Raw genomic sequence first — 21,648 nt, 5'->3', positions numbered from 1 at the left:
GAGGATGGACTGGTTGGATCTTCTTGCAGTCCAAGGCACTCTCAGAATTTTCCTCCAACACCACAGTTCAAAAGCATCGATCTTCCTTCTCTCAGCCTTCCTTATGGTCCAGCTCTCGCAGCCATATGTTACTACAGGGAACACCATTGCTTTAACTATGCGGGCCTTTGTTGTCAGTGTGATGTCTCTGCTCTTAACTATTTTATCGAGATTTGTCATTGCTCTTCCCCCAAGGATTAAGCATCTTCTGATTTCCTGACTGCAGTCAGCATCTGCAGTAATCTTTGCACCTAGGAATACAAAGTCTTTCACTGCTTCTGTTAATCCATACATTTATATATTTTAAAATGTTCCATATATACTTTAGTATATCTTTTTAGCTCACTAGGCATATAAATATTAACATTTCACTTTAACCCTTAGGATCATCAATAACGTATAACAACATTGAAGCACATAGACAGGAAAGAATGTTCAAAGACACAAGACATTTAATTAAGTTAATAACAATTTGTTTTCTTAGAAAATCAGATCACTCAAATTAACCATTTCCACAAATTTAGAAGGCTGGTTTTAAGCCTTCATGATATCTCAAGGAGAAGTTTGAAGAGATCCAAGATATATAGAACAGGAATTTACCTAGGGGCAACAGGATTTCTAAAAAGAAGTTCAAACTGAACTTGAATCTTTGAAAACAATCTAAATCTTAGTAGAGAAGAACTTCAGGGGTAGGTAAAGGTGCCCATCCATCACCCAACATCTAGATTATTATCTTGCATCAGAATTTTCCAAAAAAACCTCCCAAGCTTGGGAAAGATTATTTGAATGCTAATCTCTCTTTGTGTCAAAAACAGAAACAGTGAGAGAAATTCAGTCTGCTTTAGAGCTTGGGAAAAATTCAAAAAAGAAAACAGATTCTTCATCATCAATAGTTAGCAAATGCCAGAGGACTTGAGACAGCTTTTTGTTTGTGCTAATGATCTTATACGTGTCCTTTCCAACCAATAAGAGCTGCCATAGTGGCAACCAAGTGTAATTATTAGCTGTGCTTAACCAATCTCTGTGTTGACTACTCATGGAATTTTTTTGTTCACTAGCTGTTTACATAATATACTAGAAAAAAATATCTTCTCCTTAACATTCATTGTGTCTAGTTTTCATACACTTTAAAATGCTTTAGTTTTGAGACTCACATACTGTTGGGAAAATGTCTTGCATATCTGTGTGTGTAATGGGTGAAGAACAATGAGCCTAGCATTTAGTCTGTGCATTTATAATAGGGTACTGAAAAAAAACTTCTAATGAGATTGGCCTGTTCCCTTGAATGTGCTTTTTAATATTGAAAGGTCAGCAAATAACTTATTTTGATCAGTGAAGAAATTGAATACACCAGGGTTGAGACCGCTTTCCTGAATAATGCATGAAAAGAAAGAGCTTGTTGGCTTGACCTCATTGAGTGAATCTAATAGGAAGGACCACTTAAAGTAGAGACACTGATGAAATGTGTAATTTTGCCTACACATGCTGGAACTGAATAATATTTAAAAATTATTAGCTGATTGAAGACATTATGGAGAACATCTCAACCAGAATGGATAACGTGGTGGCACTGGAATGAGACTGATAATTTTAATTATCTCACTGATAGATAGATTTAAATATATTTAGCTAATTTATGTGCCTTTATTAATATTTTCTTTGGTAATAATGGAGAATAGGTATTCTAATACTGATTTTTTTAGCAGTCTGGAAGTATGGTATCCCCAAATTAGTTGAATCTATTTATTAAAAAAACACCTATATTTTTTCTTGTTGTTCAACAAACTGAGAGTCTTTCCAGTATTACCAAGTATTCTAAGGAAGTATTAAAATACCATATCTCATTAACTTTTCTGTCCAAACTCTGTAACGTTACTGCTGGTGGATAATCAGAAATTAAAACTGAACCAAAGTTACATTTCCCAATTAAATTAACCATAAAATGTGATACTGTACTAAACAATAATCCAGAAAGGCTTGAACATGAGGTAGGTAAAAAGGGTTGTATTTGCTTGTTAAATTAAACTGTCTTCAATTATCCAATAAATTAAATTCCTTAATGTATGCATGAGAACAGTCCATCTCTGGGGGCTTTTTTCCCCTCCAGATCCAAAATTAAATTAAAGCCCCCAGCAACTATTAACTGATCATTCTGTAGCCCAAAACAGCTTGAAAAACAATTGCCCAAAATAAAAGTTTTATCTTTTATTTATTTTTATTTGCACAAAAATACTTCCATGTCATTTGAAGCCGCTAAAATCTTATAGAGGCATTCAGAATCTGCAATCTCTTATTCAACTGTAAAATTAGAAGATGTTTTAACTAAAATCACCACTCCTCTGGCAGATTTTGAGGTGCCATTTATATAAATCTACTCAATCCATTTTCTTTTCAGATGTTTCTCATTCTTGAAAAAGATATCCAACTTCATCTGTGCCAGTTTATTAAAAAATGACCTCCCTTTAGTTATTCCTCACAGCCTTTTAACAAGTCACAGTTGTTCCTATTTAAAACAAAACAACCCACATGCTATTTTTCAAAGTGGTGATGAGACCAGATCCCCAGTCAGAGTTGCAAAAAAGTTAAAATTAATATTTAAACAACGAGTCCTTGTTATTGAACTTACCGTATTTGCCTTATTTTGGAGTCAGTGGTTAATAATTTCCTAAGTTGATGCTGCTTTTGCTTTTAGAATAACAAAGCATCTCTTATTTGTATATATTAATATAAAGCAATTAATACAAAAGATTATTAATGTGCTTTCCAGCTGAGAGCCTCCCCTTTCCATGTAGGTGAGCACAAGGGAGAATAGTCCAGCCAACAATTGTGAAACATTTCAGGGAGTCTCAGAGAATCATAAATAAAAATACAGATGTAATTAATATTTTAAGTTCCATAATCTTACTTTTGCTAAGTATTTATGAAATAATTAGTAGATTGCACCAACACTGTATTATGAAAAATGCAGGTCTTTGATCAGCATTATCAGAAAAAAGAGATCAAATGCGGAACCAAAACCATCTGAATAGAGCAGTGATGGCAAACCTATGACGTGTGTCAAAGGTGACATGCCATGATGTTTTGGGTGACATACCAGCATTCACCAACACTCAACAACAAGGGGCATGCCTTGGTGCGAAAGAATGCAAAGGGGCGCCTTTGAGTGAAGGGGCCTGCTTAAGGTCCTCAAAGTTACAGCAGTCGCAGTGCCCCCACGGTCATGTGATCAAAATTAGGGTGCTTGGCAGCCTGACTGCATCTACGACCACAGCATGCACTTCAACTCCACAAACCTACTGGCTGCAAAGGGCCAGCAGCTGTCTTGGCTGGACGTGCCTCCTTAGCAATGGGAGGAAGACTGTGAAGGTCAGCTGGGGCTGGCAGGAGGCAGCAGGAGTAGGCGGCAGTGGAGTGCAGGACAGCCAAAAGGGCAGAGATGGGGGGAGTTGAAGCGGAGGCAAGTGCGACAGGGCAGAAGTGTGAGGTCCTCACCGAACGATGGTATAGTCTCCACCTAGCAACTGCAACTGGGACTACTGAAGCTGGTGTTGCTAAGTGGTACAGTCATGTGATGTTTCACCTAACAACCGCTTCGCTTAATGACATCCAGTTATGGTAGTTAAGCGAGGACTACCTGTATCCCAATTCCAGGATATTTCCAACGTTGGGTTTTGATGAAATTGTGCTCCCCCAGAAAGACCTGATTTGTAATCTGGGGGCTTCTGAACTTACAGCTCCCGTGAGAACAGAAGGTAGAATATGTAGCCAGAAGGGTGTTTGCCCATCATCGGCTGCTGCATCCATTATGGTCATTCCTGGAATGGGAAACACTGATAACAATCACCGGACCAGCCTTTCTCAAGCTTTTGACCCTGGAGGAACTCTTCAAATATTTTTCAAGCCTCGGGGAACCCCTGCACATTCAGGCTCAAATATAGGACAGAAATTACAAAATTATTACATTTGTTTCATGTGTAGGCCTGTATATATGCATTAACAGAGTTCTTGAACTAAAAATAAAGAATTAAATTGCCTGAATTTGAAATAATTTTTTAAATAAATCATGATGTCCCAGGGAACCCCTATTGACCTCTTGTGGAACCCTAGGGTTCCCCAGAACCCTGGTTGAGAAACCCTGGTTTAGACACCAGGCTAAAAACTGGGAGACCGTGAGTTCTATTCCTGCCTTAGGCACGAAGCCAGTTGGTTGATCTTGGGCCAGTCACTCTCTCTCAGCCCTAGGAAGGAGGCAGTGGCAAACCACTTCTGAAAAACCTTGCCAATAAAACTCCAGGTGGTCGCCAGGAGTCAAAAACCGACTTGAAGGCGCCCCCCCCCCCAAAAAGTTGTGTTACTTGCCATGAATGTTTTATTGTATCTAATGTGGACATTTATTCTATACTTTGATTTTTGTTGCCTGTTATACTGTGGATCTTCTAATTGTCGCTCTTTTAAGTTGCCATGAGTCTTTTTGGATTTAGTGGCATATACTGTAAATCCAAGAAAGAAAGAAATTATTAAAAGAACATCTTTAAAATTATAACTATAAATGCACCATGTTGGACAGAAGTAAAAGCTTTCCGGTATGTGCAAAGGAGAGAGAGAGAGAGAGAGAGAGAGATGGAAAGCTTTAATATAGAATATGTGACTGTTAGAATCAATTTTTCTCAGCAGTGAAACACTGGGCTTGTTTGCCATTCTTTGATAAACAGATTTCTTTGAGTCGTCCTCCCTGCCAACTGGCAGATTTCTCTGGAACTTAATTAACTTAAATCAAACTGTTGTGCTACTTTGGAGAACAATGAGTGCAATCAGTGAACAATTGTCTGATTCAGCAGCTAAGTGGAACATAGTAATGAAAAAATCCAGGCAGTTTGAATAGTATGACTTTGTTACTTGAAGGTCTAATAGGGATTGGAGAAATGGAGTGTTTTGCATGATTGTCTATCATAATACAGTAGGTGTTCCTTTTGTATTTATACTTGGATTCTGAAAAGGGGAGAAAAGATTGATTTTTTCATTCAGCAAAGAATTGCAGCTAGCTTGACTATTTATCCTTCCCTTATGCAGTTATGACAAAGTGACTGCTTTCTTTTTATTATGTTCAATATAGGTAGTCCTTCCAGCCTTTATTCTGGAGAAGAGGTCTCTGCTGGAGATGTTTGCAAACTTCTTGTCCCATCCAGATCTGTTTTTATCAATTTCATGTGGAACCACCCCTGAGGAAAGAATCATCTCCTTTGTGGAATACTATTTGACAGCCTTTCATGAAGGCCGAAAAGGAGCTGTTGCCAAGAAGCCATATAATCCAATAATTGGAGAAACATTTCATTGCTCTTGGGATGTGCCTAAGGACAGAGTAAAACCAATGAGAACAAACAATGCCTCTTGTGGTCTCAAGGGACAAGCTTCATCTGAATGTTACAGGCTGAGATTTGTAGCTGAACAAGTGTCCCATCATCCACCAGTGTCCAGTTTTTACTGTGAATGCAAAGAGAAGAAAGTGTGTGTGAATGTTCACGTATGGACCAAAAGCAAATTCATGGGGATGTCTGTAGGTGTTTCTATGGTAGGTGAAGGTAAGAAGTGTCACGAAGAGATTACATTTTATAGCACGCTTTCTTATCAAAAAGAATAATAGAAGAACCTGAGGATTTGTTGTCATCCTGCCCCCCGCCCCACATTTTACTTGGAATAAAAGCAGTAAAGCATTTGATGCAAAGTTCAGCCTCCAGACACAAAAATTAGTAGAAATGCTATATAGATAAGGATCAAGTGTCAACATATAGTCAGAAAAAGAAAAAAAAAGATTGTTAAGCAATGATTTGTATTTGATTTGTTTTGTTAATGTATATACAGTTTGTGTTAATACTCAATTCTGAAACAATTGTGTACATATACGTGGAACATTATAGAGGATATATTCTTCCTTTAAAAATGTATATACAATTGAATCTTTTGTTTAGTTTATATTTGGGCCTTTTTTGTTTGTGTGTATGTTTTATTGTGCTGTAAACGTGCTCGGTAGAACTGATTTCCAGGGGTATGAATAATGCTAAGCTAGGATGTTTAATCATAGTTTGAGGTACAAGATGATGTGCATAATGCTAAACCATAATAGGTTGGTTTAGTGACCATGTTAAGCCAGAAACAAATCACATTATGGCTTAGTGTAATGTAGGAACCTCATCAATAAGAGGGCTAAATGAATTAAAACTAGAGGTTTCTGGGAATCTCCTTTATTCTCTTTGTCGATCAGTCCATCCATCCTTTCCCCCCACCTTCCCTTTTTTTCCTTTTGGGCACAGGGATGATGCCCAGCCCACGCAGAGGGGTTGCTCAAATTCCCCTGAACTTGGTACTATGGAACTGGCATTGGTATCATTTGCTACCATTGTGATCTTCCTTCAACTGAGAAGTACCTGTATGCAGCTGCAGTTGGTCTGCTGCTGGGAAGGAAGGGCTGCCTTATGGGAATGTTCTTTTCCATTCCTGAATTATTAGGTTTTATATATCTATAGTGCATATACTAATAATACTGCATTTATCAATCAACCTTTGGATGATTCTTCTTCCCTAGTAATTTCACTTACAGTTTGCAAAGGGGAGAAGATGAAATTTTCCAGTACCTCACAGAACAAAAAGGATGGCTTAGAAGTCCCCCAGCAGCACCTTCTGAGACTCATTGGCCTTGTAGGAAGTGATAGTACCTCTTATTTGTTAAAGTTGATTCTAATGATTCAAGATGTAACTGTTTTGGATTTCCTATTGGAAGGGTGGGCAACCTGGTGGTTTCCAGATACTTGAATTACAAATCTGCAGAATGAGAGTTACAATGTAAAACAACTGGAGGTTGTCCATCCCTGTTCTGTGGAATAGATAATATTCCACCCCAATCATAGGTGCTCATGTGATTATAAAATGTCATCATATTCATAAAATGATAGACAAAATTCCAAGGCTGCCATATTGAGTGTTGCTTTTCAGTCCTTGATTTCTGCAAATCCATGTAACTGCCATTCATTGTAGCTGGGTGATTGAATCCTAGCCTAATGGGTACCATGTGAAAAAAGAAAAAAAACAAAACAGAGGTGAAGGAGGATCCTTTCTTACAGGACACCACTTAAGCCTGTGTCCCATCCTTTTGCCACTAATATAATCCATCCCATATAAAATCAAATCTGATAGTGCCTCTTTAGTGTTGTAGTTGACTATAATTGTATCAACCCAGGTCAAGGAACCTGTAGCCCTCCAGACACTACTGAACTTTAACACCCAGCAACTTTGGGCAACATTATGAGGTATGCTGGCAGTAATAATTCAACACATCTGGAGGGTTACAGTTCTCCCATCCAGGGTTGATAAACCTCACATGGCACCTTGGTATTTCATCAGCATGATCTGCAGAAAGTGTGTTTGGGGGTACAGTGTTTACCATTATGGTCTACATTACCTTGTCTCATAGAAGCAGTAACTATAACACTGGTTTGTCTGAGATTTTCTGGTAGATGAGAAATTGGAAGCTTTTATCTTTAATTTAACAGAACCAAGCAAGGGAAAGCATCAGTACTGAATAGTGTATCCCAGGCTATGTTTGTTTTTATAATAAATATAGTGATCAATAAATACTGCTTGCCTTATACCAAGGTAAATGTGATTGGTAGCTGATATGATAGAAGATTATCTCATTTTTAAGGCTGCTAAATTATCAGTTGTACTGCCAGTTATGGCAGCAATATCTACATGCCATATCAGGCATCTCATATGCAAACAAAGTGATACCTGACATTTTGAATTTAATTTAACCAAGCAAGTAATTCTTCAGAATTGGCACAAGGTAGAAAAGGGAATTAATGTTATCAATACCAAGGGGAGTGTCTTGAAATTTTCTTTCTATCCTTCCATTCATGGATGTAACAGAACTATTTTCTTGAAGCTTCTGAGGTTAGTGAAGGCCGAGCTTAGAGACTGAGAAATTATTTGGATTTCTTGAAGTTATTCATTGGTTTTATCTATTTTGATTAATTATATGGCTTTTACACTAACTGTGAACATAAAAGTTGAAAAGGGTTCAGCAAAAGCTCAATTGCAAAAATTCATTAACTGTCATTACCTGCACCAGTCTTTGCATTCTTTCCCCTCGAGGAAGTTACAAGGAAGATTAATATTTCGTCTTTCTCGAACTGTTTTGTCTAAGCATACATTTTAAAAGTGATCATGCTTCCCCAAAACTCTCAGTGCTAATCTCCTCTCCTCCCATCACATTCATAGGCATTCTTTATCTTGTGGAGCATGACGAAGAATATATATTTACGTTACCTTGTGCCTACGCACGTTCTATACTTACCGTTCCTTGGGTGGAGCTCGGAGGCAAAGTCAATATTCAGTGTGCCAAGAGTGGTTACTCTGCTACTGTCACATTCCACACCAAGCCATTCTATGGAGGAAAAGTGCACAGGTATCAAAACTGGGCTTTTGCTCTCTCTCCTTAGAGTATTCTATTCAAATACTAAGGCATAAAACATTGGCTGGCCTCTTGTTTACAGCTTTCAATTCTGCAGTTGCTTGTGACTTTTTTATATGTAAATGGCTTTTTTATATATAAATTTGCATGTACACATGGACTTGAGGTAGAGACACAGTTGAGCCAGAACACAGTGAAGTGTGAAACTCACTGTTCTGTCCTTTCCATTACATCAGCATCGGTTGTATTATTTTTGTGGACCAAAAAATTGGGGATCATTAAGTTGAAATGTAAGAGTTCTGTGCAGGAAGATGAAAGCTTTGAAGAACATCCTAGTAAATTGTGCTCATTGCATTGTTATTTCCCTTTTTTAAAAAAGCGTAGCTAAGATCATTTGTGTCCTGCAATGTGATCACTGTGTTGGCATGAACGATTACTTCTGGTATTTTGTTTGCGATTTGAGTTTTATCAAAACATACTGAACTTACATCAAGAATGCTGTCTACTTCCAAAGTGTATCTAAAATACATACATTTTTAAAAAGCGAAGTCTTAATAAGCAACTATGTTCTACACTTATCTTGCTTTCTGAATTTTGTTGTGATGAAACGGTTTATGATACATGCAGATGTCAGTAATCTTAATCCTTTATTATTTGTATTAGGGTTACAGCAGAAGTGAAGCATAATCCAACCAATACCATTGTATGTAAAGCACAAGGGGAGTGGAATGGCATTCTGGAATTCACATATAGCAGTGGAGAAACCAAAGTAATCGACACCACCAAACTACCCATAATCCAGAAGAAGATCAGACCAATACCAAAACAAGGGCCATTTGAATCAAGGTGAAACCATTTTGGTGAAATCTCATCCCTTTTAGTTAGTTTGTTTGTTTGTTCATTTATTTATCTATCAAATTTGTCACCGCCCATCTCCTCTCACCAGAGGGACTCTGGGCAGTTAAGGCAACCAGTAGTCAAAAAGAGGGTTTCCTTGTAAACAGGGCTTTTCTAAGTTGCTTCTGTAAAGATTTTTCTAAGCACATGGTTTTGCCAGATGCATTTAATGCAGCATGCTGAATGGTATAGGGATGCATCTATCTCTAGGCTAAACAGCTCAGTGTTGCTTTCCTGTGGATTTTACTTCTGTACATTGTTCATCTGTCCAGTAAGGATAACCTATAAGAAATTCAAAAATACATAAAAGCATTCTGAACTTACTGTAGGTGAACTGAAAATATAATTTTATTAATTGATTTGGAATAAATTGAGCTATGCAGAAGATGTTAAAAGACTATATGGGGTTTCTAGAGAGAACAAATTTAATCTAAAACAGGACAGTTGATGGGGGGAAAAGTTTAACCTTTCTTAAGTATGTATTTGAATATAAATTTGAGATTTAAATAAAAAAACATTTCAGTAAAAGTATTCTTCATGGTTTACAGAGTTCAATAGTTTACTGTAGTGCATTTCAGTCAGCAATATACAGAATAGTTTGTAAATGCTCTGATCGGAGCAAGTGGATATAAGAATTCATTTATTTATTTCTACATTTATATCCCCTATTTTCATTAGGTGCTCAAGTGGCATACGTGAGGGCCACTCCTTATTTGACCCTCACAAAAACCCTTGGAAAAGGAATAGTTTGTTCTGGGAAAAGTTGTAGAAGTCTCTTGATTCAGTAGCTATTCTTAACATTTCAGTTCAAAGGAAAGAAAGAAAAGAAAAAGAGCTTTAGATAACTAAATGGTAAAGGGATTGACAGTAAAACTATTAAGACAGATACTCAACACCGCCAATACATACAAATTGACTGTCTTGTTCAGTTTTGCACAATGAAATAAGTGCTTCCCAGTGGTGTACTGCTCCATTCTTCTCTGGATTGTGAGTCAACCCCGGATGAAGTTTGGGGCACATAGGTAGATAAGGAAGAGGAGATAGCTAGCATACAGGGTAGCTAGCAAAGAGAAATCTCTTAGTGGAGCCTGGTTTATTGTGCCCTGAGCATTTCAATTTTTTGTTTGAGTAATAGAGATTTTATTACATTGCTTTTGTTTTCTGTTGTTAGCAGCCCAAGGTACACATGTAAGATGGGCAGCCATATACATTTCCTAAATAAATAGATTAAAATGGTGTGCATAAGCAGAAGTCCAATCATACAACACTGGATGTACCTGATTATCAGCTACTGCAATATAAATTTAATCTTACTAACATTATCTTAGTATTAACATTTAATCTTATTAACATTAACAATTACTACACTTGTATAAAAACTAAGAATCTTGCCCTTTTTTTTCTTACAAATTTGGAGTGCTGTGCTTAGTTGAACTTTTCTGAAAAAAGTTTCCAAGATGGCAGCCAAGACATGAACATTCCTTCTCTGGGCTTTAGTGGTTTTTGTCAACTAGAGTTTCCTTTCCACCCATGCAAACCAGTAGGCAAGGCTATAGCTCTTCTGCAGCAGGTTTGCTTTCAGACCAAGCCTTCTCATTCTTTCCCTGTCTGCAGACATTTATGGCAACATGTCACTGCTGCCCTGAAGGAAGGCAACATTGTTGTGGCAACAGAACACAAGCACTTCCTTGAGGAGAGGCAGCGAACAGAGGAGGGGCAGCGAGCAGCAAGCAACACACATTGGAAACCAAAATATTTTATCAAAGAGGTAATGGGAAGGATATGAGATAGCAGAGAAGTCCGTTCATGGCAAATCATTGCACTTGAATATCCTTAGGACATTCCAGTTTTGGAGTTTCGAAGATCTTCCTTAATCATGCAATACGTTAAGGAATAACATGCTTGGATATGAGTGTGATGTGGATGAATATTTTGTTAAGCAGAAGAAAAAAGTGCTGTATTCATCAGCAGTTAGAATGGCTGCATTTGAGTGCATTTTTGGATGCTGTTTTAAACAACAGAAAAGGAGGAGAAATATGATGGGCTGCGCAGAACCCAGTAGTGGTCTGTCACCACAGTAAATTAGAAGTTTTCTGTGATCGTTATTGTGTCCCAGGTTGAAATGTCATGAGCCACTATTGCCAAGATAAATAATAAACTATGCTAATGAACTCCGACCGTGAGAAGACTAGCTTATTCACATGCTGCTGAAAATCTTTCCAGCTAATTCCACTTCTTTGCATTTTGGTGGATGGTTAGATTTAGATGTAGCCGTGTGCAATGGAACTGGCTGCCCTGCAACTCCTTCTCATTGCAGACCCTTTGCAAATGCGGGATGGGCAGTTGGGGCTGCTTTGCATGGGGCCTGCTGTAGTGCAGTGAACTGATACATGGACCTTTGGCAGAAGCTTGTTCCAAGGCTGCTTCTCCTTCTCTTTTAGCTCTCCAGTTCAAGCTTATTCTCAGGGTCCCTCTTTGAGCACATCTGGATCCAGTAGCTCTGGATTTTGTGGAACATGTATTTTTGGCAAAACGTTGGCTGGAAGGATTGCCAAGTTACAAAGCATTGATTTCTCAGGATGCTACTATTACTTCTGTGGTGCCTGCCCCTGATGAATTTTACTTTGTTTCTTGGGAGATGGGCATATTCCCAAACAAAACTATGGGATTGCAGCTGTCTGTCAGGCTTATGGGGCTCATTTGAGGCCCAGAGGCATTATTGGTAGCAGTTATGTCTGAGCCTGGTGCTTTGTTTTGCACCAACCCTTTTTCCTGTTTTTTAAACTAATTGTTTATTTTTTTAAAAAAAATCTGACAAGGCTGCTGAGTAGAGATTGGAAAATCTATTTGTATTAACCTCTAATCCTACATCTAAACTTGGATTCAACCCAGAACATTAAGTTTTAAATAAGTGTATCAGAGCCAGGCAACACAAATCTGGACACCCATTAGATGACAGCAAAGAAATGAATTAATCATTCGGATTTTTATAGGCCATATCTGGCAACCCTATCTTAAGGTGAAATAGCAGAGTAGCTTTAGTTATGAGAAGCAAAAGGGAAACAAAAGCCAAGATACTGTTCTGTAGTGGAATGTATTCTTGGAGACATTCCAGTAGAGCAGCTTATTTTTGCTATTAAGATTTTGCAAAGCAGTCTGTATTATTAGTCATAATTGCAGTTATGCCCAACATCTAGACTTGTAGCTTCCTTTTACAGTTTTGTGTTTAGGAGATGCTGCTTAAAAAGAACAAATCAGAAACAGAAAAAACTGCTTTTTTCAGACTAAGGAGTGACTTGAATCTACAGTAATGGAAAGTAAAGCCAAGAGAATCTCAAAAAGTATTTTGGATGTCCTCACTATTTTCTTAATGGAAATCTTGCCATATAAGTTTGTTACATTTTCAGATAAACTGTCTTATGTTTAGTAAAGATACTTACTTGCAATTTCTGTGATTCTTTTCAGGGTGATGGGTGGATGTACTTTGATCCCCTCTGGAAGAGTCATTGCTAAATTCACCTGGATTCAGACGCCCATTTTCTAAAGGCATTAAAAAGATGCACTATTTAATCTTCAGGTGTGATTAAGCTTGCTGTAAATTAAAGCTGCATTCTGTGAATAATGCAGCTCAAAACTAAAAGCTCAAGTTTATTGAAGAGCCATTCTATATGCAAATATTACAAGTGGATATGCTTCCTGCGTGTTGATACATAGCAAAAGTGTGTCCTTATATGTGTATGTTATATATAATACACATATCACACAGACAATGATTAAATGTCTGATCTTTTGCACTGAAATCAATGTGTACCATATTGCTTGCAGGATCAGGCTTCACATTAACACTTTCTAGTTTTGATGCATTTTTCTATTTTTCACACTGCCAAAAAGTTTTGCACTTAAAGCTACTTGATATGGACAGCAGTTACAGAGCCTGACCTAAAGAACATACTTTGACAAAAGAATGTTTTTTTTAAAAAAAAATTGGATGGTGTAAAAAGCATGTTTTTGTCTGTGTGGGTCACTCTGAAGTCTTTGTTTCCTGGCATCATGTAGGAAAACAGAAATATCTAAGCAGCCTTGACCGATCCTTCTGACTATGTGCTTTGTGTACCTAACAGATATTTTTGTTTCTTTTTGGGAATGTAGCTGATTGGTAACTTAATGATCAGTAGATGAACCAGAGATTTTTGAAAGACGATTAATTTTTCAAACTCAGTAATAGTTGCTTGGCTTTTCTATCCAGTTTTGTTGACTACATCGATTGGTTTGACAGCAGCCTATAAATGCAGAACTTATTTCTAGGATCAAAGAAATATTTTGTACAAAAAAAACAAACCCCCACAAGTGTAGTTGTTGGGATGAAATGTTTTGGCACAAGTCAGAAAATGTGGGGGAAAGACTTCTCCCACATCACCTGTTGCTGTAAAAATAGACAACCAAAGGTAGAGTCTGACTTGTTCTATCTGCTATGAAGTAACTCCTTGCAATAAAGCCCTAACTACATGCCTAAATAATGCTTATCAGCTGTTGGGAGAAAAGAATAGGAAAGAAATTTAATCTTGAGTTCCCACAAAATGGCTTGTGCTATTTAGAATGCCTAATCTGTTGTTCCAGCCAGGTGACTTGCTTATTCAGCTTTCCCATCCAACTAGAATGGCCTATGAGAAAGCCTAGCTTCCTCAAGACAAGGGAGATACAACCTGTCCCTAGGCTCAGAATGGTCCAACTGATGGTTAATCATTTATAGAGAAGTCCAGGATATATGAAGAATCCTTATGGAAGATCACAAAATCCCATTCATAGTAGAGTAAGAGAATCAGTTTTTATAAAGTGAAGATAACTGTATATCTTGTCCCCCAGTTATAGCTGTATTATTGTTCATACCTCTTAATGGCAACATAGATTCAATTTAAATTAAAACTATCAGCGTAGAAAGTTCTCTGTTTAATCTAAAAAACCGTATTTACAGTTCTTTTTCTGTACATAAGTTTTGAATGCTGACCTTGATTTTTTTTATGCCTTGTCTGTTTGAATTTTTATCTTAAATGAAAGGTTTACTAGCTTTTAAAATATTTTTTCAATGAAAATCTTAAGGTGGCAGTCGAAACTATACATATGTATCTATATAAAACAATGTATTATATGAGTAACATTACTCATGCTTTAATTCTTTCTGTTTATAAATACCAACAATTACCTAAAGATGTAGTGACCAAGTCCTCCTTTTGGTCTTACTTATTGTATACTTGTCTTAGCATAGGAATTCCATTCAATTTATAAAAACAAAATTTATTTAACCATGTTTAAAACCTATTTTAAAGGAAATAAAGCTATATCCTTGAGATAATGGTATACAGATCTGTTTCTAAAAGGAAAACTCCTTTGGTATCAAATCTTACATATGAGTCATCTTTGATAGCAGCAGAAACCTAATTTGCACTACTTGTATAACAGTATATAGGAGGCTGAAATTAGTCTGGTAAGCAACTAGCACATTAACAAATGCTCTCATAGACTTCTGAAATTGCAGGTGCATGTTATGTTTTCTACTCATGCTACAAAGAACTGATTTCATGTTTGGATTACATTATCAGATCTGTGTTGATACAACCCTCTTGAGTCCCAGACTTTGCCAATTTGATATAGGCATCCATGTTTCAGGATTTAACTTCATGGATAGATGTCTGATGTTTCTTTTATACATGGGCATTTCACACTGCATGATAGTCATGTTCTAATAAGCATCTTGTGCTCGTAATGGAATTGGCAGCTCAACACCTGCTGAAACTTAAAATTTCCTGAAATTGTCAGATCTGCTATGCACAGACTTAAATCTGGAAAATACTCATCATCAAGAGGTTCCAAAGAGAAGCCAAGATACCTTTCTTCCTCCTTCCCAGTGTAAACGTTGCTCCTTGAATTTCACAACTGAATCAGTAATGCCTTATTTGTAGGTCATTTCATATTTGTTTTGCACTTCAGATTGAATGTTTCTTTTCAATTAGATGCTGTATACACTCTGAATTGTAAATCTTGATGTACTTCCAGTTTTGTCACAGCTATAAGACCTATGCAAATTTTTCTTAAATAGAATTATTCATGAACAAAAATTTATATTTGTTAAGATCCAATTCTTTGGCAGTCATTTCCAATTAGCTTTGCTTTCATAACTTGGGAATTAAAATCACAATCTAAAGACACTTAAATTTTATTTGAATTTATTACTGTGCTAAACCTATCCATGCAGCTTTTTCTGTCTTTACTGCAGAGTTCTGTTCTGGAAATGTTAATACTAATCACAGTTCAACCACCAGTTTGCTTTGGTACTACAAAACATCAGTTTTAAAGGCAGCGCATCAATTGAGTATCTCATGAACTGTTGGTACGTACCTCCACTATCACAACATGTAAGGAACAATTCAGAAACAGCTGCTAAAGTGAACGTTTGAGTCAAAGAGAATGGGTCAACTCTTTGACACAAACATTCTCTTTAGCAGCCGTTTCTGAATTGTTCCTTACATGTTGTGTCAAACAGCACTTCGTCCTCAGATACGTCCAAGTATTCTGTGAAGTGGCTACATAGCTGATAAGAGTGTGACTGGCTTAGTCATCTAGCAAGCATTTCCATGGCTGAGGGAAGATATGAATCTGGGTCTCTCTCCACTGCTACTCTGCACCACACTAGCTCGGCTAATGTTGAAGCTATAGAACACTGTGGTATGGGTTTAAGGACTTGGCGGTGGGTTTGTGAGACTATTGTATTCAAACTTGGAATTGCAGGTAAGGGGAACACATACCTCTGATTTCTATTTTGGATTTTGGATTTTATGGTGTTTTAATCCCCACAACAGGTGGTGATCAATTCCACTCCCTTCACCTAATGTTTCTAGAGGAATTTTGCTACAAACCTAGCCAGTGAGTCTGCTGAGTACTCTGACCAACACCTAGAACTGAAAAGTGACCAAGTCCATTTATAGCAGTGTTTCCCAAACCTTTTCCTTCCTTTACCCAAAACCGCTTATCAGAAAGTCCTTTGTAGCCAATGTAGGTAAAATACTTTAAGTCAATTTAAATACCCCTGTTGTGATTTGTGTGTCATTACTCAAAGAAAAACTACTTTTACCCTATTTTGGGTAATTTACCCAGGTTTGGGAAGCACTGATTTATAGGCTTGATCCTGAATATTTGCAGCCAAGTTAAGAAAGTTAATTAAATTCTATGGCATTCTGAAGAATTTAGGATGATGAAATGGCAGGACTGATACCAAGCTGTAGGTGGCAGAAAAAGCAAGATTAAATATACCTTAGAGATACTTTTGTCCCACACTTGGATCTGCACAATACGAGTCAAAAGGCCAGGTGGTTGGCAGGTTCAGTGTGGCAGACATAGAACACTCTATTGCAGCCTTTCTCAACCTTTTGACCCTGGAGGAACCCTTGAAGTATTTTTCAGACCTTGGGGAACTCCTGCACATTCAGGCTCAAATATAGACCAGAAATTACAAAATTATATCCGTTTCATGTGTAGGCCTGTATATATGCATTAACAGTATTCTTAAACTAAAAATAATGAAACTTACCTCTTTAATGTGAAGTTGCCTGAATTTGAAATAATTTTCTAAATAAATCATGATCTCCCAGGGAACCCCTAGTGACCTCTCATGGAACCCTAGGGTTCCACAGAACCCTGGATGAGAAGCCCTGCCCTGTTGTAACTTCCGTGTGTGTGTGTGTGTGTGTGTTGATAAAATACGTTCCATGCATCAGAATCAGAGGTGATTATAAGCAGAGTACTATGTGTGGGAGGTTAAAATCTACCATTCGATCCATTAAGCTTTGTCCTGCATATTAGACTCTTGTCCTCAAGGGGTTTTTTAAGGACCAGTATGGTTCCTTCCACCATGAAAGACAGACCAAACCATTATTAAGTTTAGATTCATGAGCTTTGCTAAAATTACTTTAGTGTGAATTTTACCATTCATAAGCAAGATAGGGTGAGTGCTATAGATTCAGTTTAAGGTAGGTTTGGAGAACACTATTACATTTCAATAATTTAAACATGGAAAATCAGTATGTTTGAAAGAATTCTGATGATTGAGGGAGGAGCTCCCTTTGGCAAACCAGTTTGAAGAGAATTAATGCCAGTAAACAGAAAAATTGAGCATGGGAAAAGAAACAAGGAACACAGTATCATGCCAGAAGCACATCTTGTTGGCATCCTCAACATTCCTGTTGGCTGGTAAGTATATTGAACATTACTGGGATTGAGCCAATTTACAATGTATAGAATAATTAACTGGATTAATTTAAGCAGTATTTTTATCTCCATCCCTGTATCGATGTGCAGAGACTAGTCTTTGGGTCCAGGTTACTTGTAGGACTGCCTATCTCTGACAATTTCTTCTGGTTCCAGATCCAAGAGGGTGGGCATGCTCCAGGTCCCCTCTACTAAAAAGCATCATCTGCAGAGCACCACAGAGACGACTTTGGGGAAAAGTACAGATGAAAATTACATAAACAAAAGCGTTCTTTAAGCCCTGGAAAACAGAGCAAGCGTGAGAAAGAAGTTCTGGCTGGCTCTACCCTAATTCATTACAGTTTAGGAGGTAGAGAATGGAAAATTCAATCAGGCTTTCAAGATTGTTTCTATAGCCTATAACAAAGTATGGTTCAGTCAAACCTATGGAGTCTATTTCCTGACCTGACCCTCAAAGAACTGACATCTTGTGGGACCAAGGAAGTTTGCCTTTTCAGTCATGATGCCTGTCTTATGGAACAGGCTCCCCCCTGAGTTTTGGGCCTCCTTGAGTTTTCTTGGCAAGGCTATTGGAAGTTGTTTGCCCTTGCTTCCTTCCCAGGGCTGAGAGAGGGTGACTGGCCCAAAGTTAGCCAGCTGACTTCATGCGTAAGGCAGAACTAGAAACTCCTGGTTTCTTGCCTGATGCTTTAACCACTACACCAAATAGGCTCTCTTTATACAGTATATAGTAATTATATAAGAACAAATTTCCAAAATTCTGGAAATAGATGACATTAGCACAAATTTTGTTATAAAGAACTTTGATTTGACTGAACAGTAATTTCCTGTGTGTCGAAGGAGCCTGAAGATCTAACCATTGTTTTTTGTTCCCCAAAAGTGTATCTGATGATGGACAGAAAATGTGGATGCTGATACTCAAGAGATTCTGATAGTGTATTGCAAGAAGCTAACACTTTAATAGATGAACAGAATGCTCCTAATGGACTTTCCTTGTGATGAACTTAAAAGTGGGAAGAGCAGGAATCTTGTTTTAGAATTCCAAGAGTATCTTCAGCTCTAGAATCCACATATACGAATCAGAAACCACAAACAGCAAGACTTTCATTTCTCCAAGTATTGCCATTAAACTATATTCTGCCTATATTCTGCCTACATGTCTTTTCTTGATCCAGGTCACTGCATTAATCACAAAAATATTGCTTTGAGAGATCTTAATTTGGTGGAAGGAAGGGGAACTGAGAAACTTTGTCTCTACCACCAACCTGCTACAACATACAATGTTGCCAGTTTCTGCGGAGCGCTTAAAATTAGTCAGATGACCTATACCGTATGAACATCTAGTTCACCATACTAGAGTGCTCTGTAATTTGATATAGCTTTCCATATATTAACCTTTATGTTCCCCTACACCCATCTAATGCTCCTACCACTCCTTTTAGACTTTTAATATATATTTTCTGTTTTAATATATTTTAATATCTTCTAGCTTTTCATAATTTTTATTTTTAGACTCTGATGTATCTTCTATGCTTTTTAATTGACTGTACCCCACCCTCCTCATGCTGGTCTTGGACCATAATAAAGATTTGATTAAATTGTCTCCACTGCAGGTATGTGGAAGTGACTGTGAAATTGGTGAAAAGCAGAAACAGCATCTCAGGGGACTTTGCCAAGCCTAAATGGGGGAAAGGAGGTGATGAAAAAAGCTTTTTGTTGTTAATTCCAAATCATGGGAGGATGCCTATGTTTTTTGTAACTTCTGCAAATCTGATATTTCATCTCATCTCTCATTTGAGGTGCTCACATTAGGCTGCTATCAACAGACACAGTACTAGCAACACACATTCTCACGTTTTAGATTTTCTGAGCTGTTGCATATCTTTGCCAATGAATGTTATGAAAAGGATATATAAGAATTTAAATGGGGGAGATGGGCAGTAATTAAATTTGAATAATAAATAAATAAATGAACAATGATACTGCCATTTGGTGCTTCTTTCATTTACTGTATTTCATAAATGAAGTCGTCCAGCGTGCAGTGTGCCAGTGTGAAAAAATAACTGCCTCCCTAGTACGATCAATTAAAAGAATAAGGTCCATTATGTCAATACTTCACTAAACAATCAGGGCAGATTTAGGCTACCCAGTCCTATCCTATATTAATCTCACAAACTTTGGTTCCCTTCATCACAGTGAAATTCTTACCACACAGATTTAGAGACATGTCATGCGCTACTTGAAGGATATTGTTGAAGACCTCCATAAAAAATAATTGGCACCTATCAATCTGAAAAGGTTTATAAAATCTTTTCCAAAGCTCTGGAATACTACTGATTCAAAGTCAGAAACATGTTATTGAAATGGAAAATATGTGAGGTAATAGTGAATCTTTCCAAAGGTGGTTGTCCTGTAAAAAAATCACTCCAAAACCATAATATAAATTCTTAAGGAAGTCACAAAGAACTCCAGAACAAAATCCAGAAATCTCCAAGACTCTCTAACCTTACCTAAGTAATGATTCCACCATCAGAAAATCATTAGGTAAAAATGGAACTCACAAGAGACTAGCTAAGTGGAAGCCACTGATTTCTAAGAACATTTATGCTTGTCTCATGTTTAACAAAAAGGGAAAAGCAACCCCCCTTGATTTTTGAAGAAATGTTTTATGAACAGATGAGTCAAAAGTGAACGTTTTCAGGCTACATGGTTGCTATGTCTGGCAGACACCAAACACTGAATTCCAAATAACAGCATAGGACCAATTGTCAAGCATGGAAATAGCATGAGATGGTTTGGGGATGCTTTGCTGCCTCAGAATCTGAATTACTTGCCATAACTGAAGGAAGCATGAATTCTGCTTAATATCAGAGAATTTTAGGTCATCTGTCCATCAACTAAAGCTAAAAGAACAAGTGGGCTGTGCAGCAAGACAATGTTCCCAAACATACAAGTTTACAAGAAAACGGAGAACGAATTCAGTATGTTGGAATGGCCATTATTACCTTATCCCATAGAAATGTTGTGGCATGCCCTGAAACAAGTTCATGCTAGAAAACACTCAAATATTACTGAGTTGAAGCAGTTCACCATGGACAAATGGGTCAGAATTTCTATACAGCTACATGAGAGACTGATCATCTATTGCAGGAAGCATTTATTTATTTGGTTGCAGTTACTGCAGCTAATGCTGATGTAACCAGGCAATTAATCTAAAAGGGGCAATACTTTCTCACATTGACATCTCACATGCCAGATGGTTTTGTTCATCAAATCAATGAAACAAGCACCAAACCCGGAGGTTATCTGTTCAATCTCCGCCTATGTATCAGCAGGGGACATATATGAAGCTCCAGCAATATTCAGTGGTGAAGACAAATTCATAAGATCTGCAAGGGAGTGAATACTTTTTGACAGAACTGAGCACTATAGTGCATATTCCAGGACATACTCATGCATAGTGCTCCTGGCACATCTCTGGAAATAAAAAGTATCATGTGACTTTCTCATCAGAAAAAACTGGCCCAAGCAAGATTTGTGGACTAACCAAGGGAAGTTAGAAGTAGAATGCAGCTGAACAAGAACAGCTGGAAGAATAGTAGTCCCATGACTGTACCTGATTTCGACTTGCTCACCCTTCCATTAAAGGCCTAACAGATAAAGGTACCACGGAAAAACAAGCATGAAAGGTTGTAGAATGTTTCAGCAGCTGCTGAAAAATGGGAATATCAACTTGTTTCTGCCACCTTTAAAGTATACTCCTGTACAATTATTTTTCAGCAGATGAGTGAATAAAATTCATATACTGTATAGTTAAAATCAGTAACATTAAATGTAATTCAGTCTGAATATTGCCCAATGAATTCTGAACTTAGATGAAATGTCTACAAAATACCATATGAGAACTTGAGGCTTATTATACCGAATAGGTAACTAAAGTTTTCCACTAGAGTCTTTAAATACAATACAAAATAAGAGAGCAGGAAGCC

At 37.4% G+C, this 21,648-nt stretch overlaps 1 protein-coding gene and 2 long non-coding RNA genes across 5 annotated transcripts in view; 1 reads left to right on the top strand and 2 right to left on the bottom strand.

Moving 5' to 3' along the window:
- Window positions 1-15,625, top strand: part of OSBPL10 (oxysterol binding protein like 10) — a 75,945-nt gene extending 60,320 nt beyond the window's left edge. Inside the window, exons 8-12 of one of the 2 annotated variants that reach the window (XM_063303924.1) lie at window positions 5,153-5,618; window positions 8,311-8,497; window positions 9,167-9,349; window positions 11,015-11,168; window positions 12,866-15,625. In XM_063303924.1, coding sequence (XP_063159994.1) covers window positions 5,153-5,618; window positions 8,311-8,497; window positions 9,167-9,349; window positions 11,015-11,168; window positions 12,866-12,913 — 1,038 coding nt within the window. In that variant the 3' untranslated portion in view covers window positions 12,914-15,625. Of the gene's footprint in view, window positions 1-5,152; window positions 5,619-8,310; window positions 8,498-9,166; window positions 9,350-11,014; window positions 11,169-12,865 lie in introns of those variants that run through there. The other variant, XM_063303925.1, reaches the window with a different exon arrangement.
- LOC134497916 (uncharacterized) overlaps window positions 1-21,648 on the bottom strand; it is an 854,438-nt gene that overhangs the window by 112,036 nt on the left and 720,754 nt on the right. The gene's annotated exons all lie outside the window — the stretch shown is intronic.
- On the bottom strand, window positions 5,080-9,173 carry LOC134497914 (uncharacterized). Its single transcript, XR_010067968.1, has 3 exons — window positions 9,036-9,173; window positions 8,387-8,476; window positions 5,080-5,520 (listed from the first exon to the last, which is right to left on the bottom strand). It is a non-coding gene; the product is annotated as an uncharacterized LOC134497914 (long non-coding RNA).

This window comes from Candoia aspera, chromosome 4 (genome assembly GCF_035149785.1).
Source record: "Candoia aspera isolate rCanAsp1 chromosome 4, rCanAsp1.hap2, whole genome shotgun sequence".
In the NCBI taxonomy this organism is placed as follows: domain Eukaryota; kingdom Metazoa; phylum Chordata; class Lepidosauria; order Squamata; family Boidae; genus Candoia; species Candoia aspera.
The sequence above is the reverse complement of the archived record's forward strand: the minus strand, read 5'-3'. Positions and strand labels throughout refer to the sequence as shown.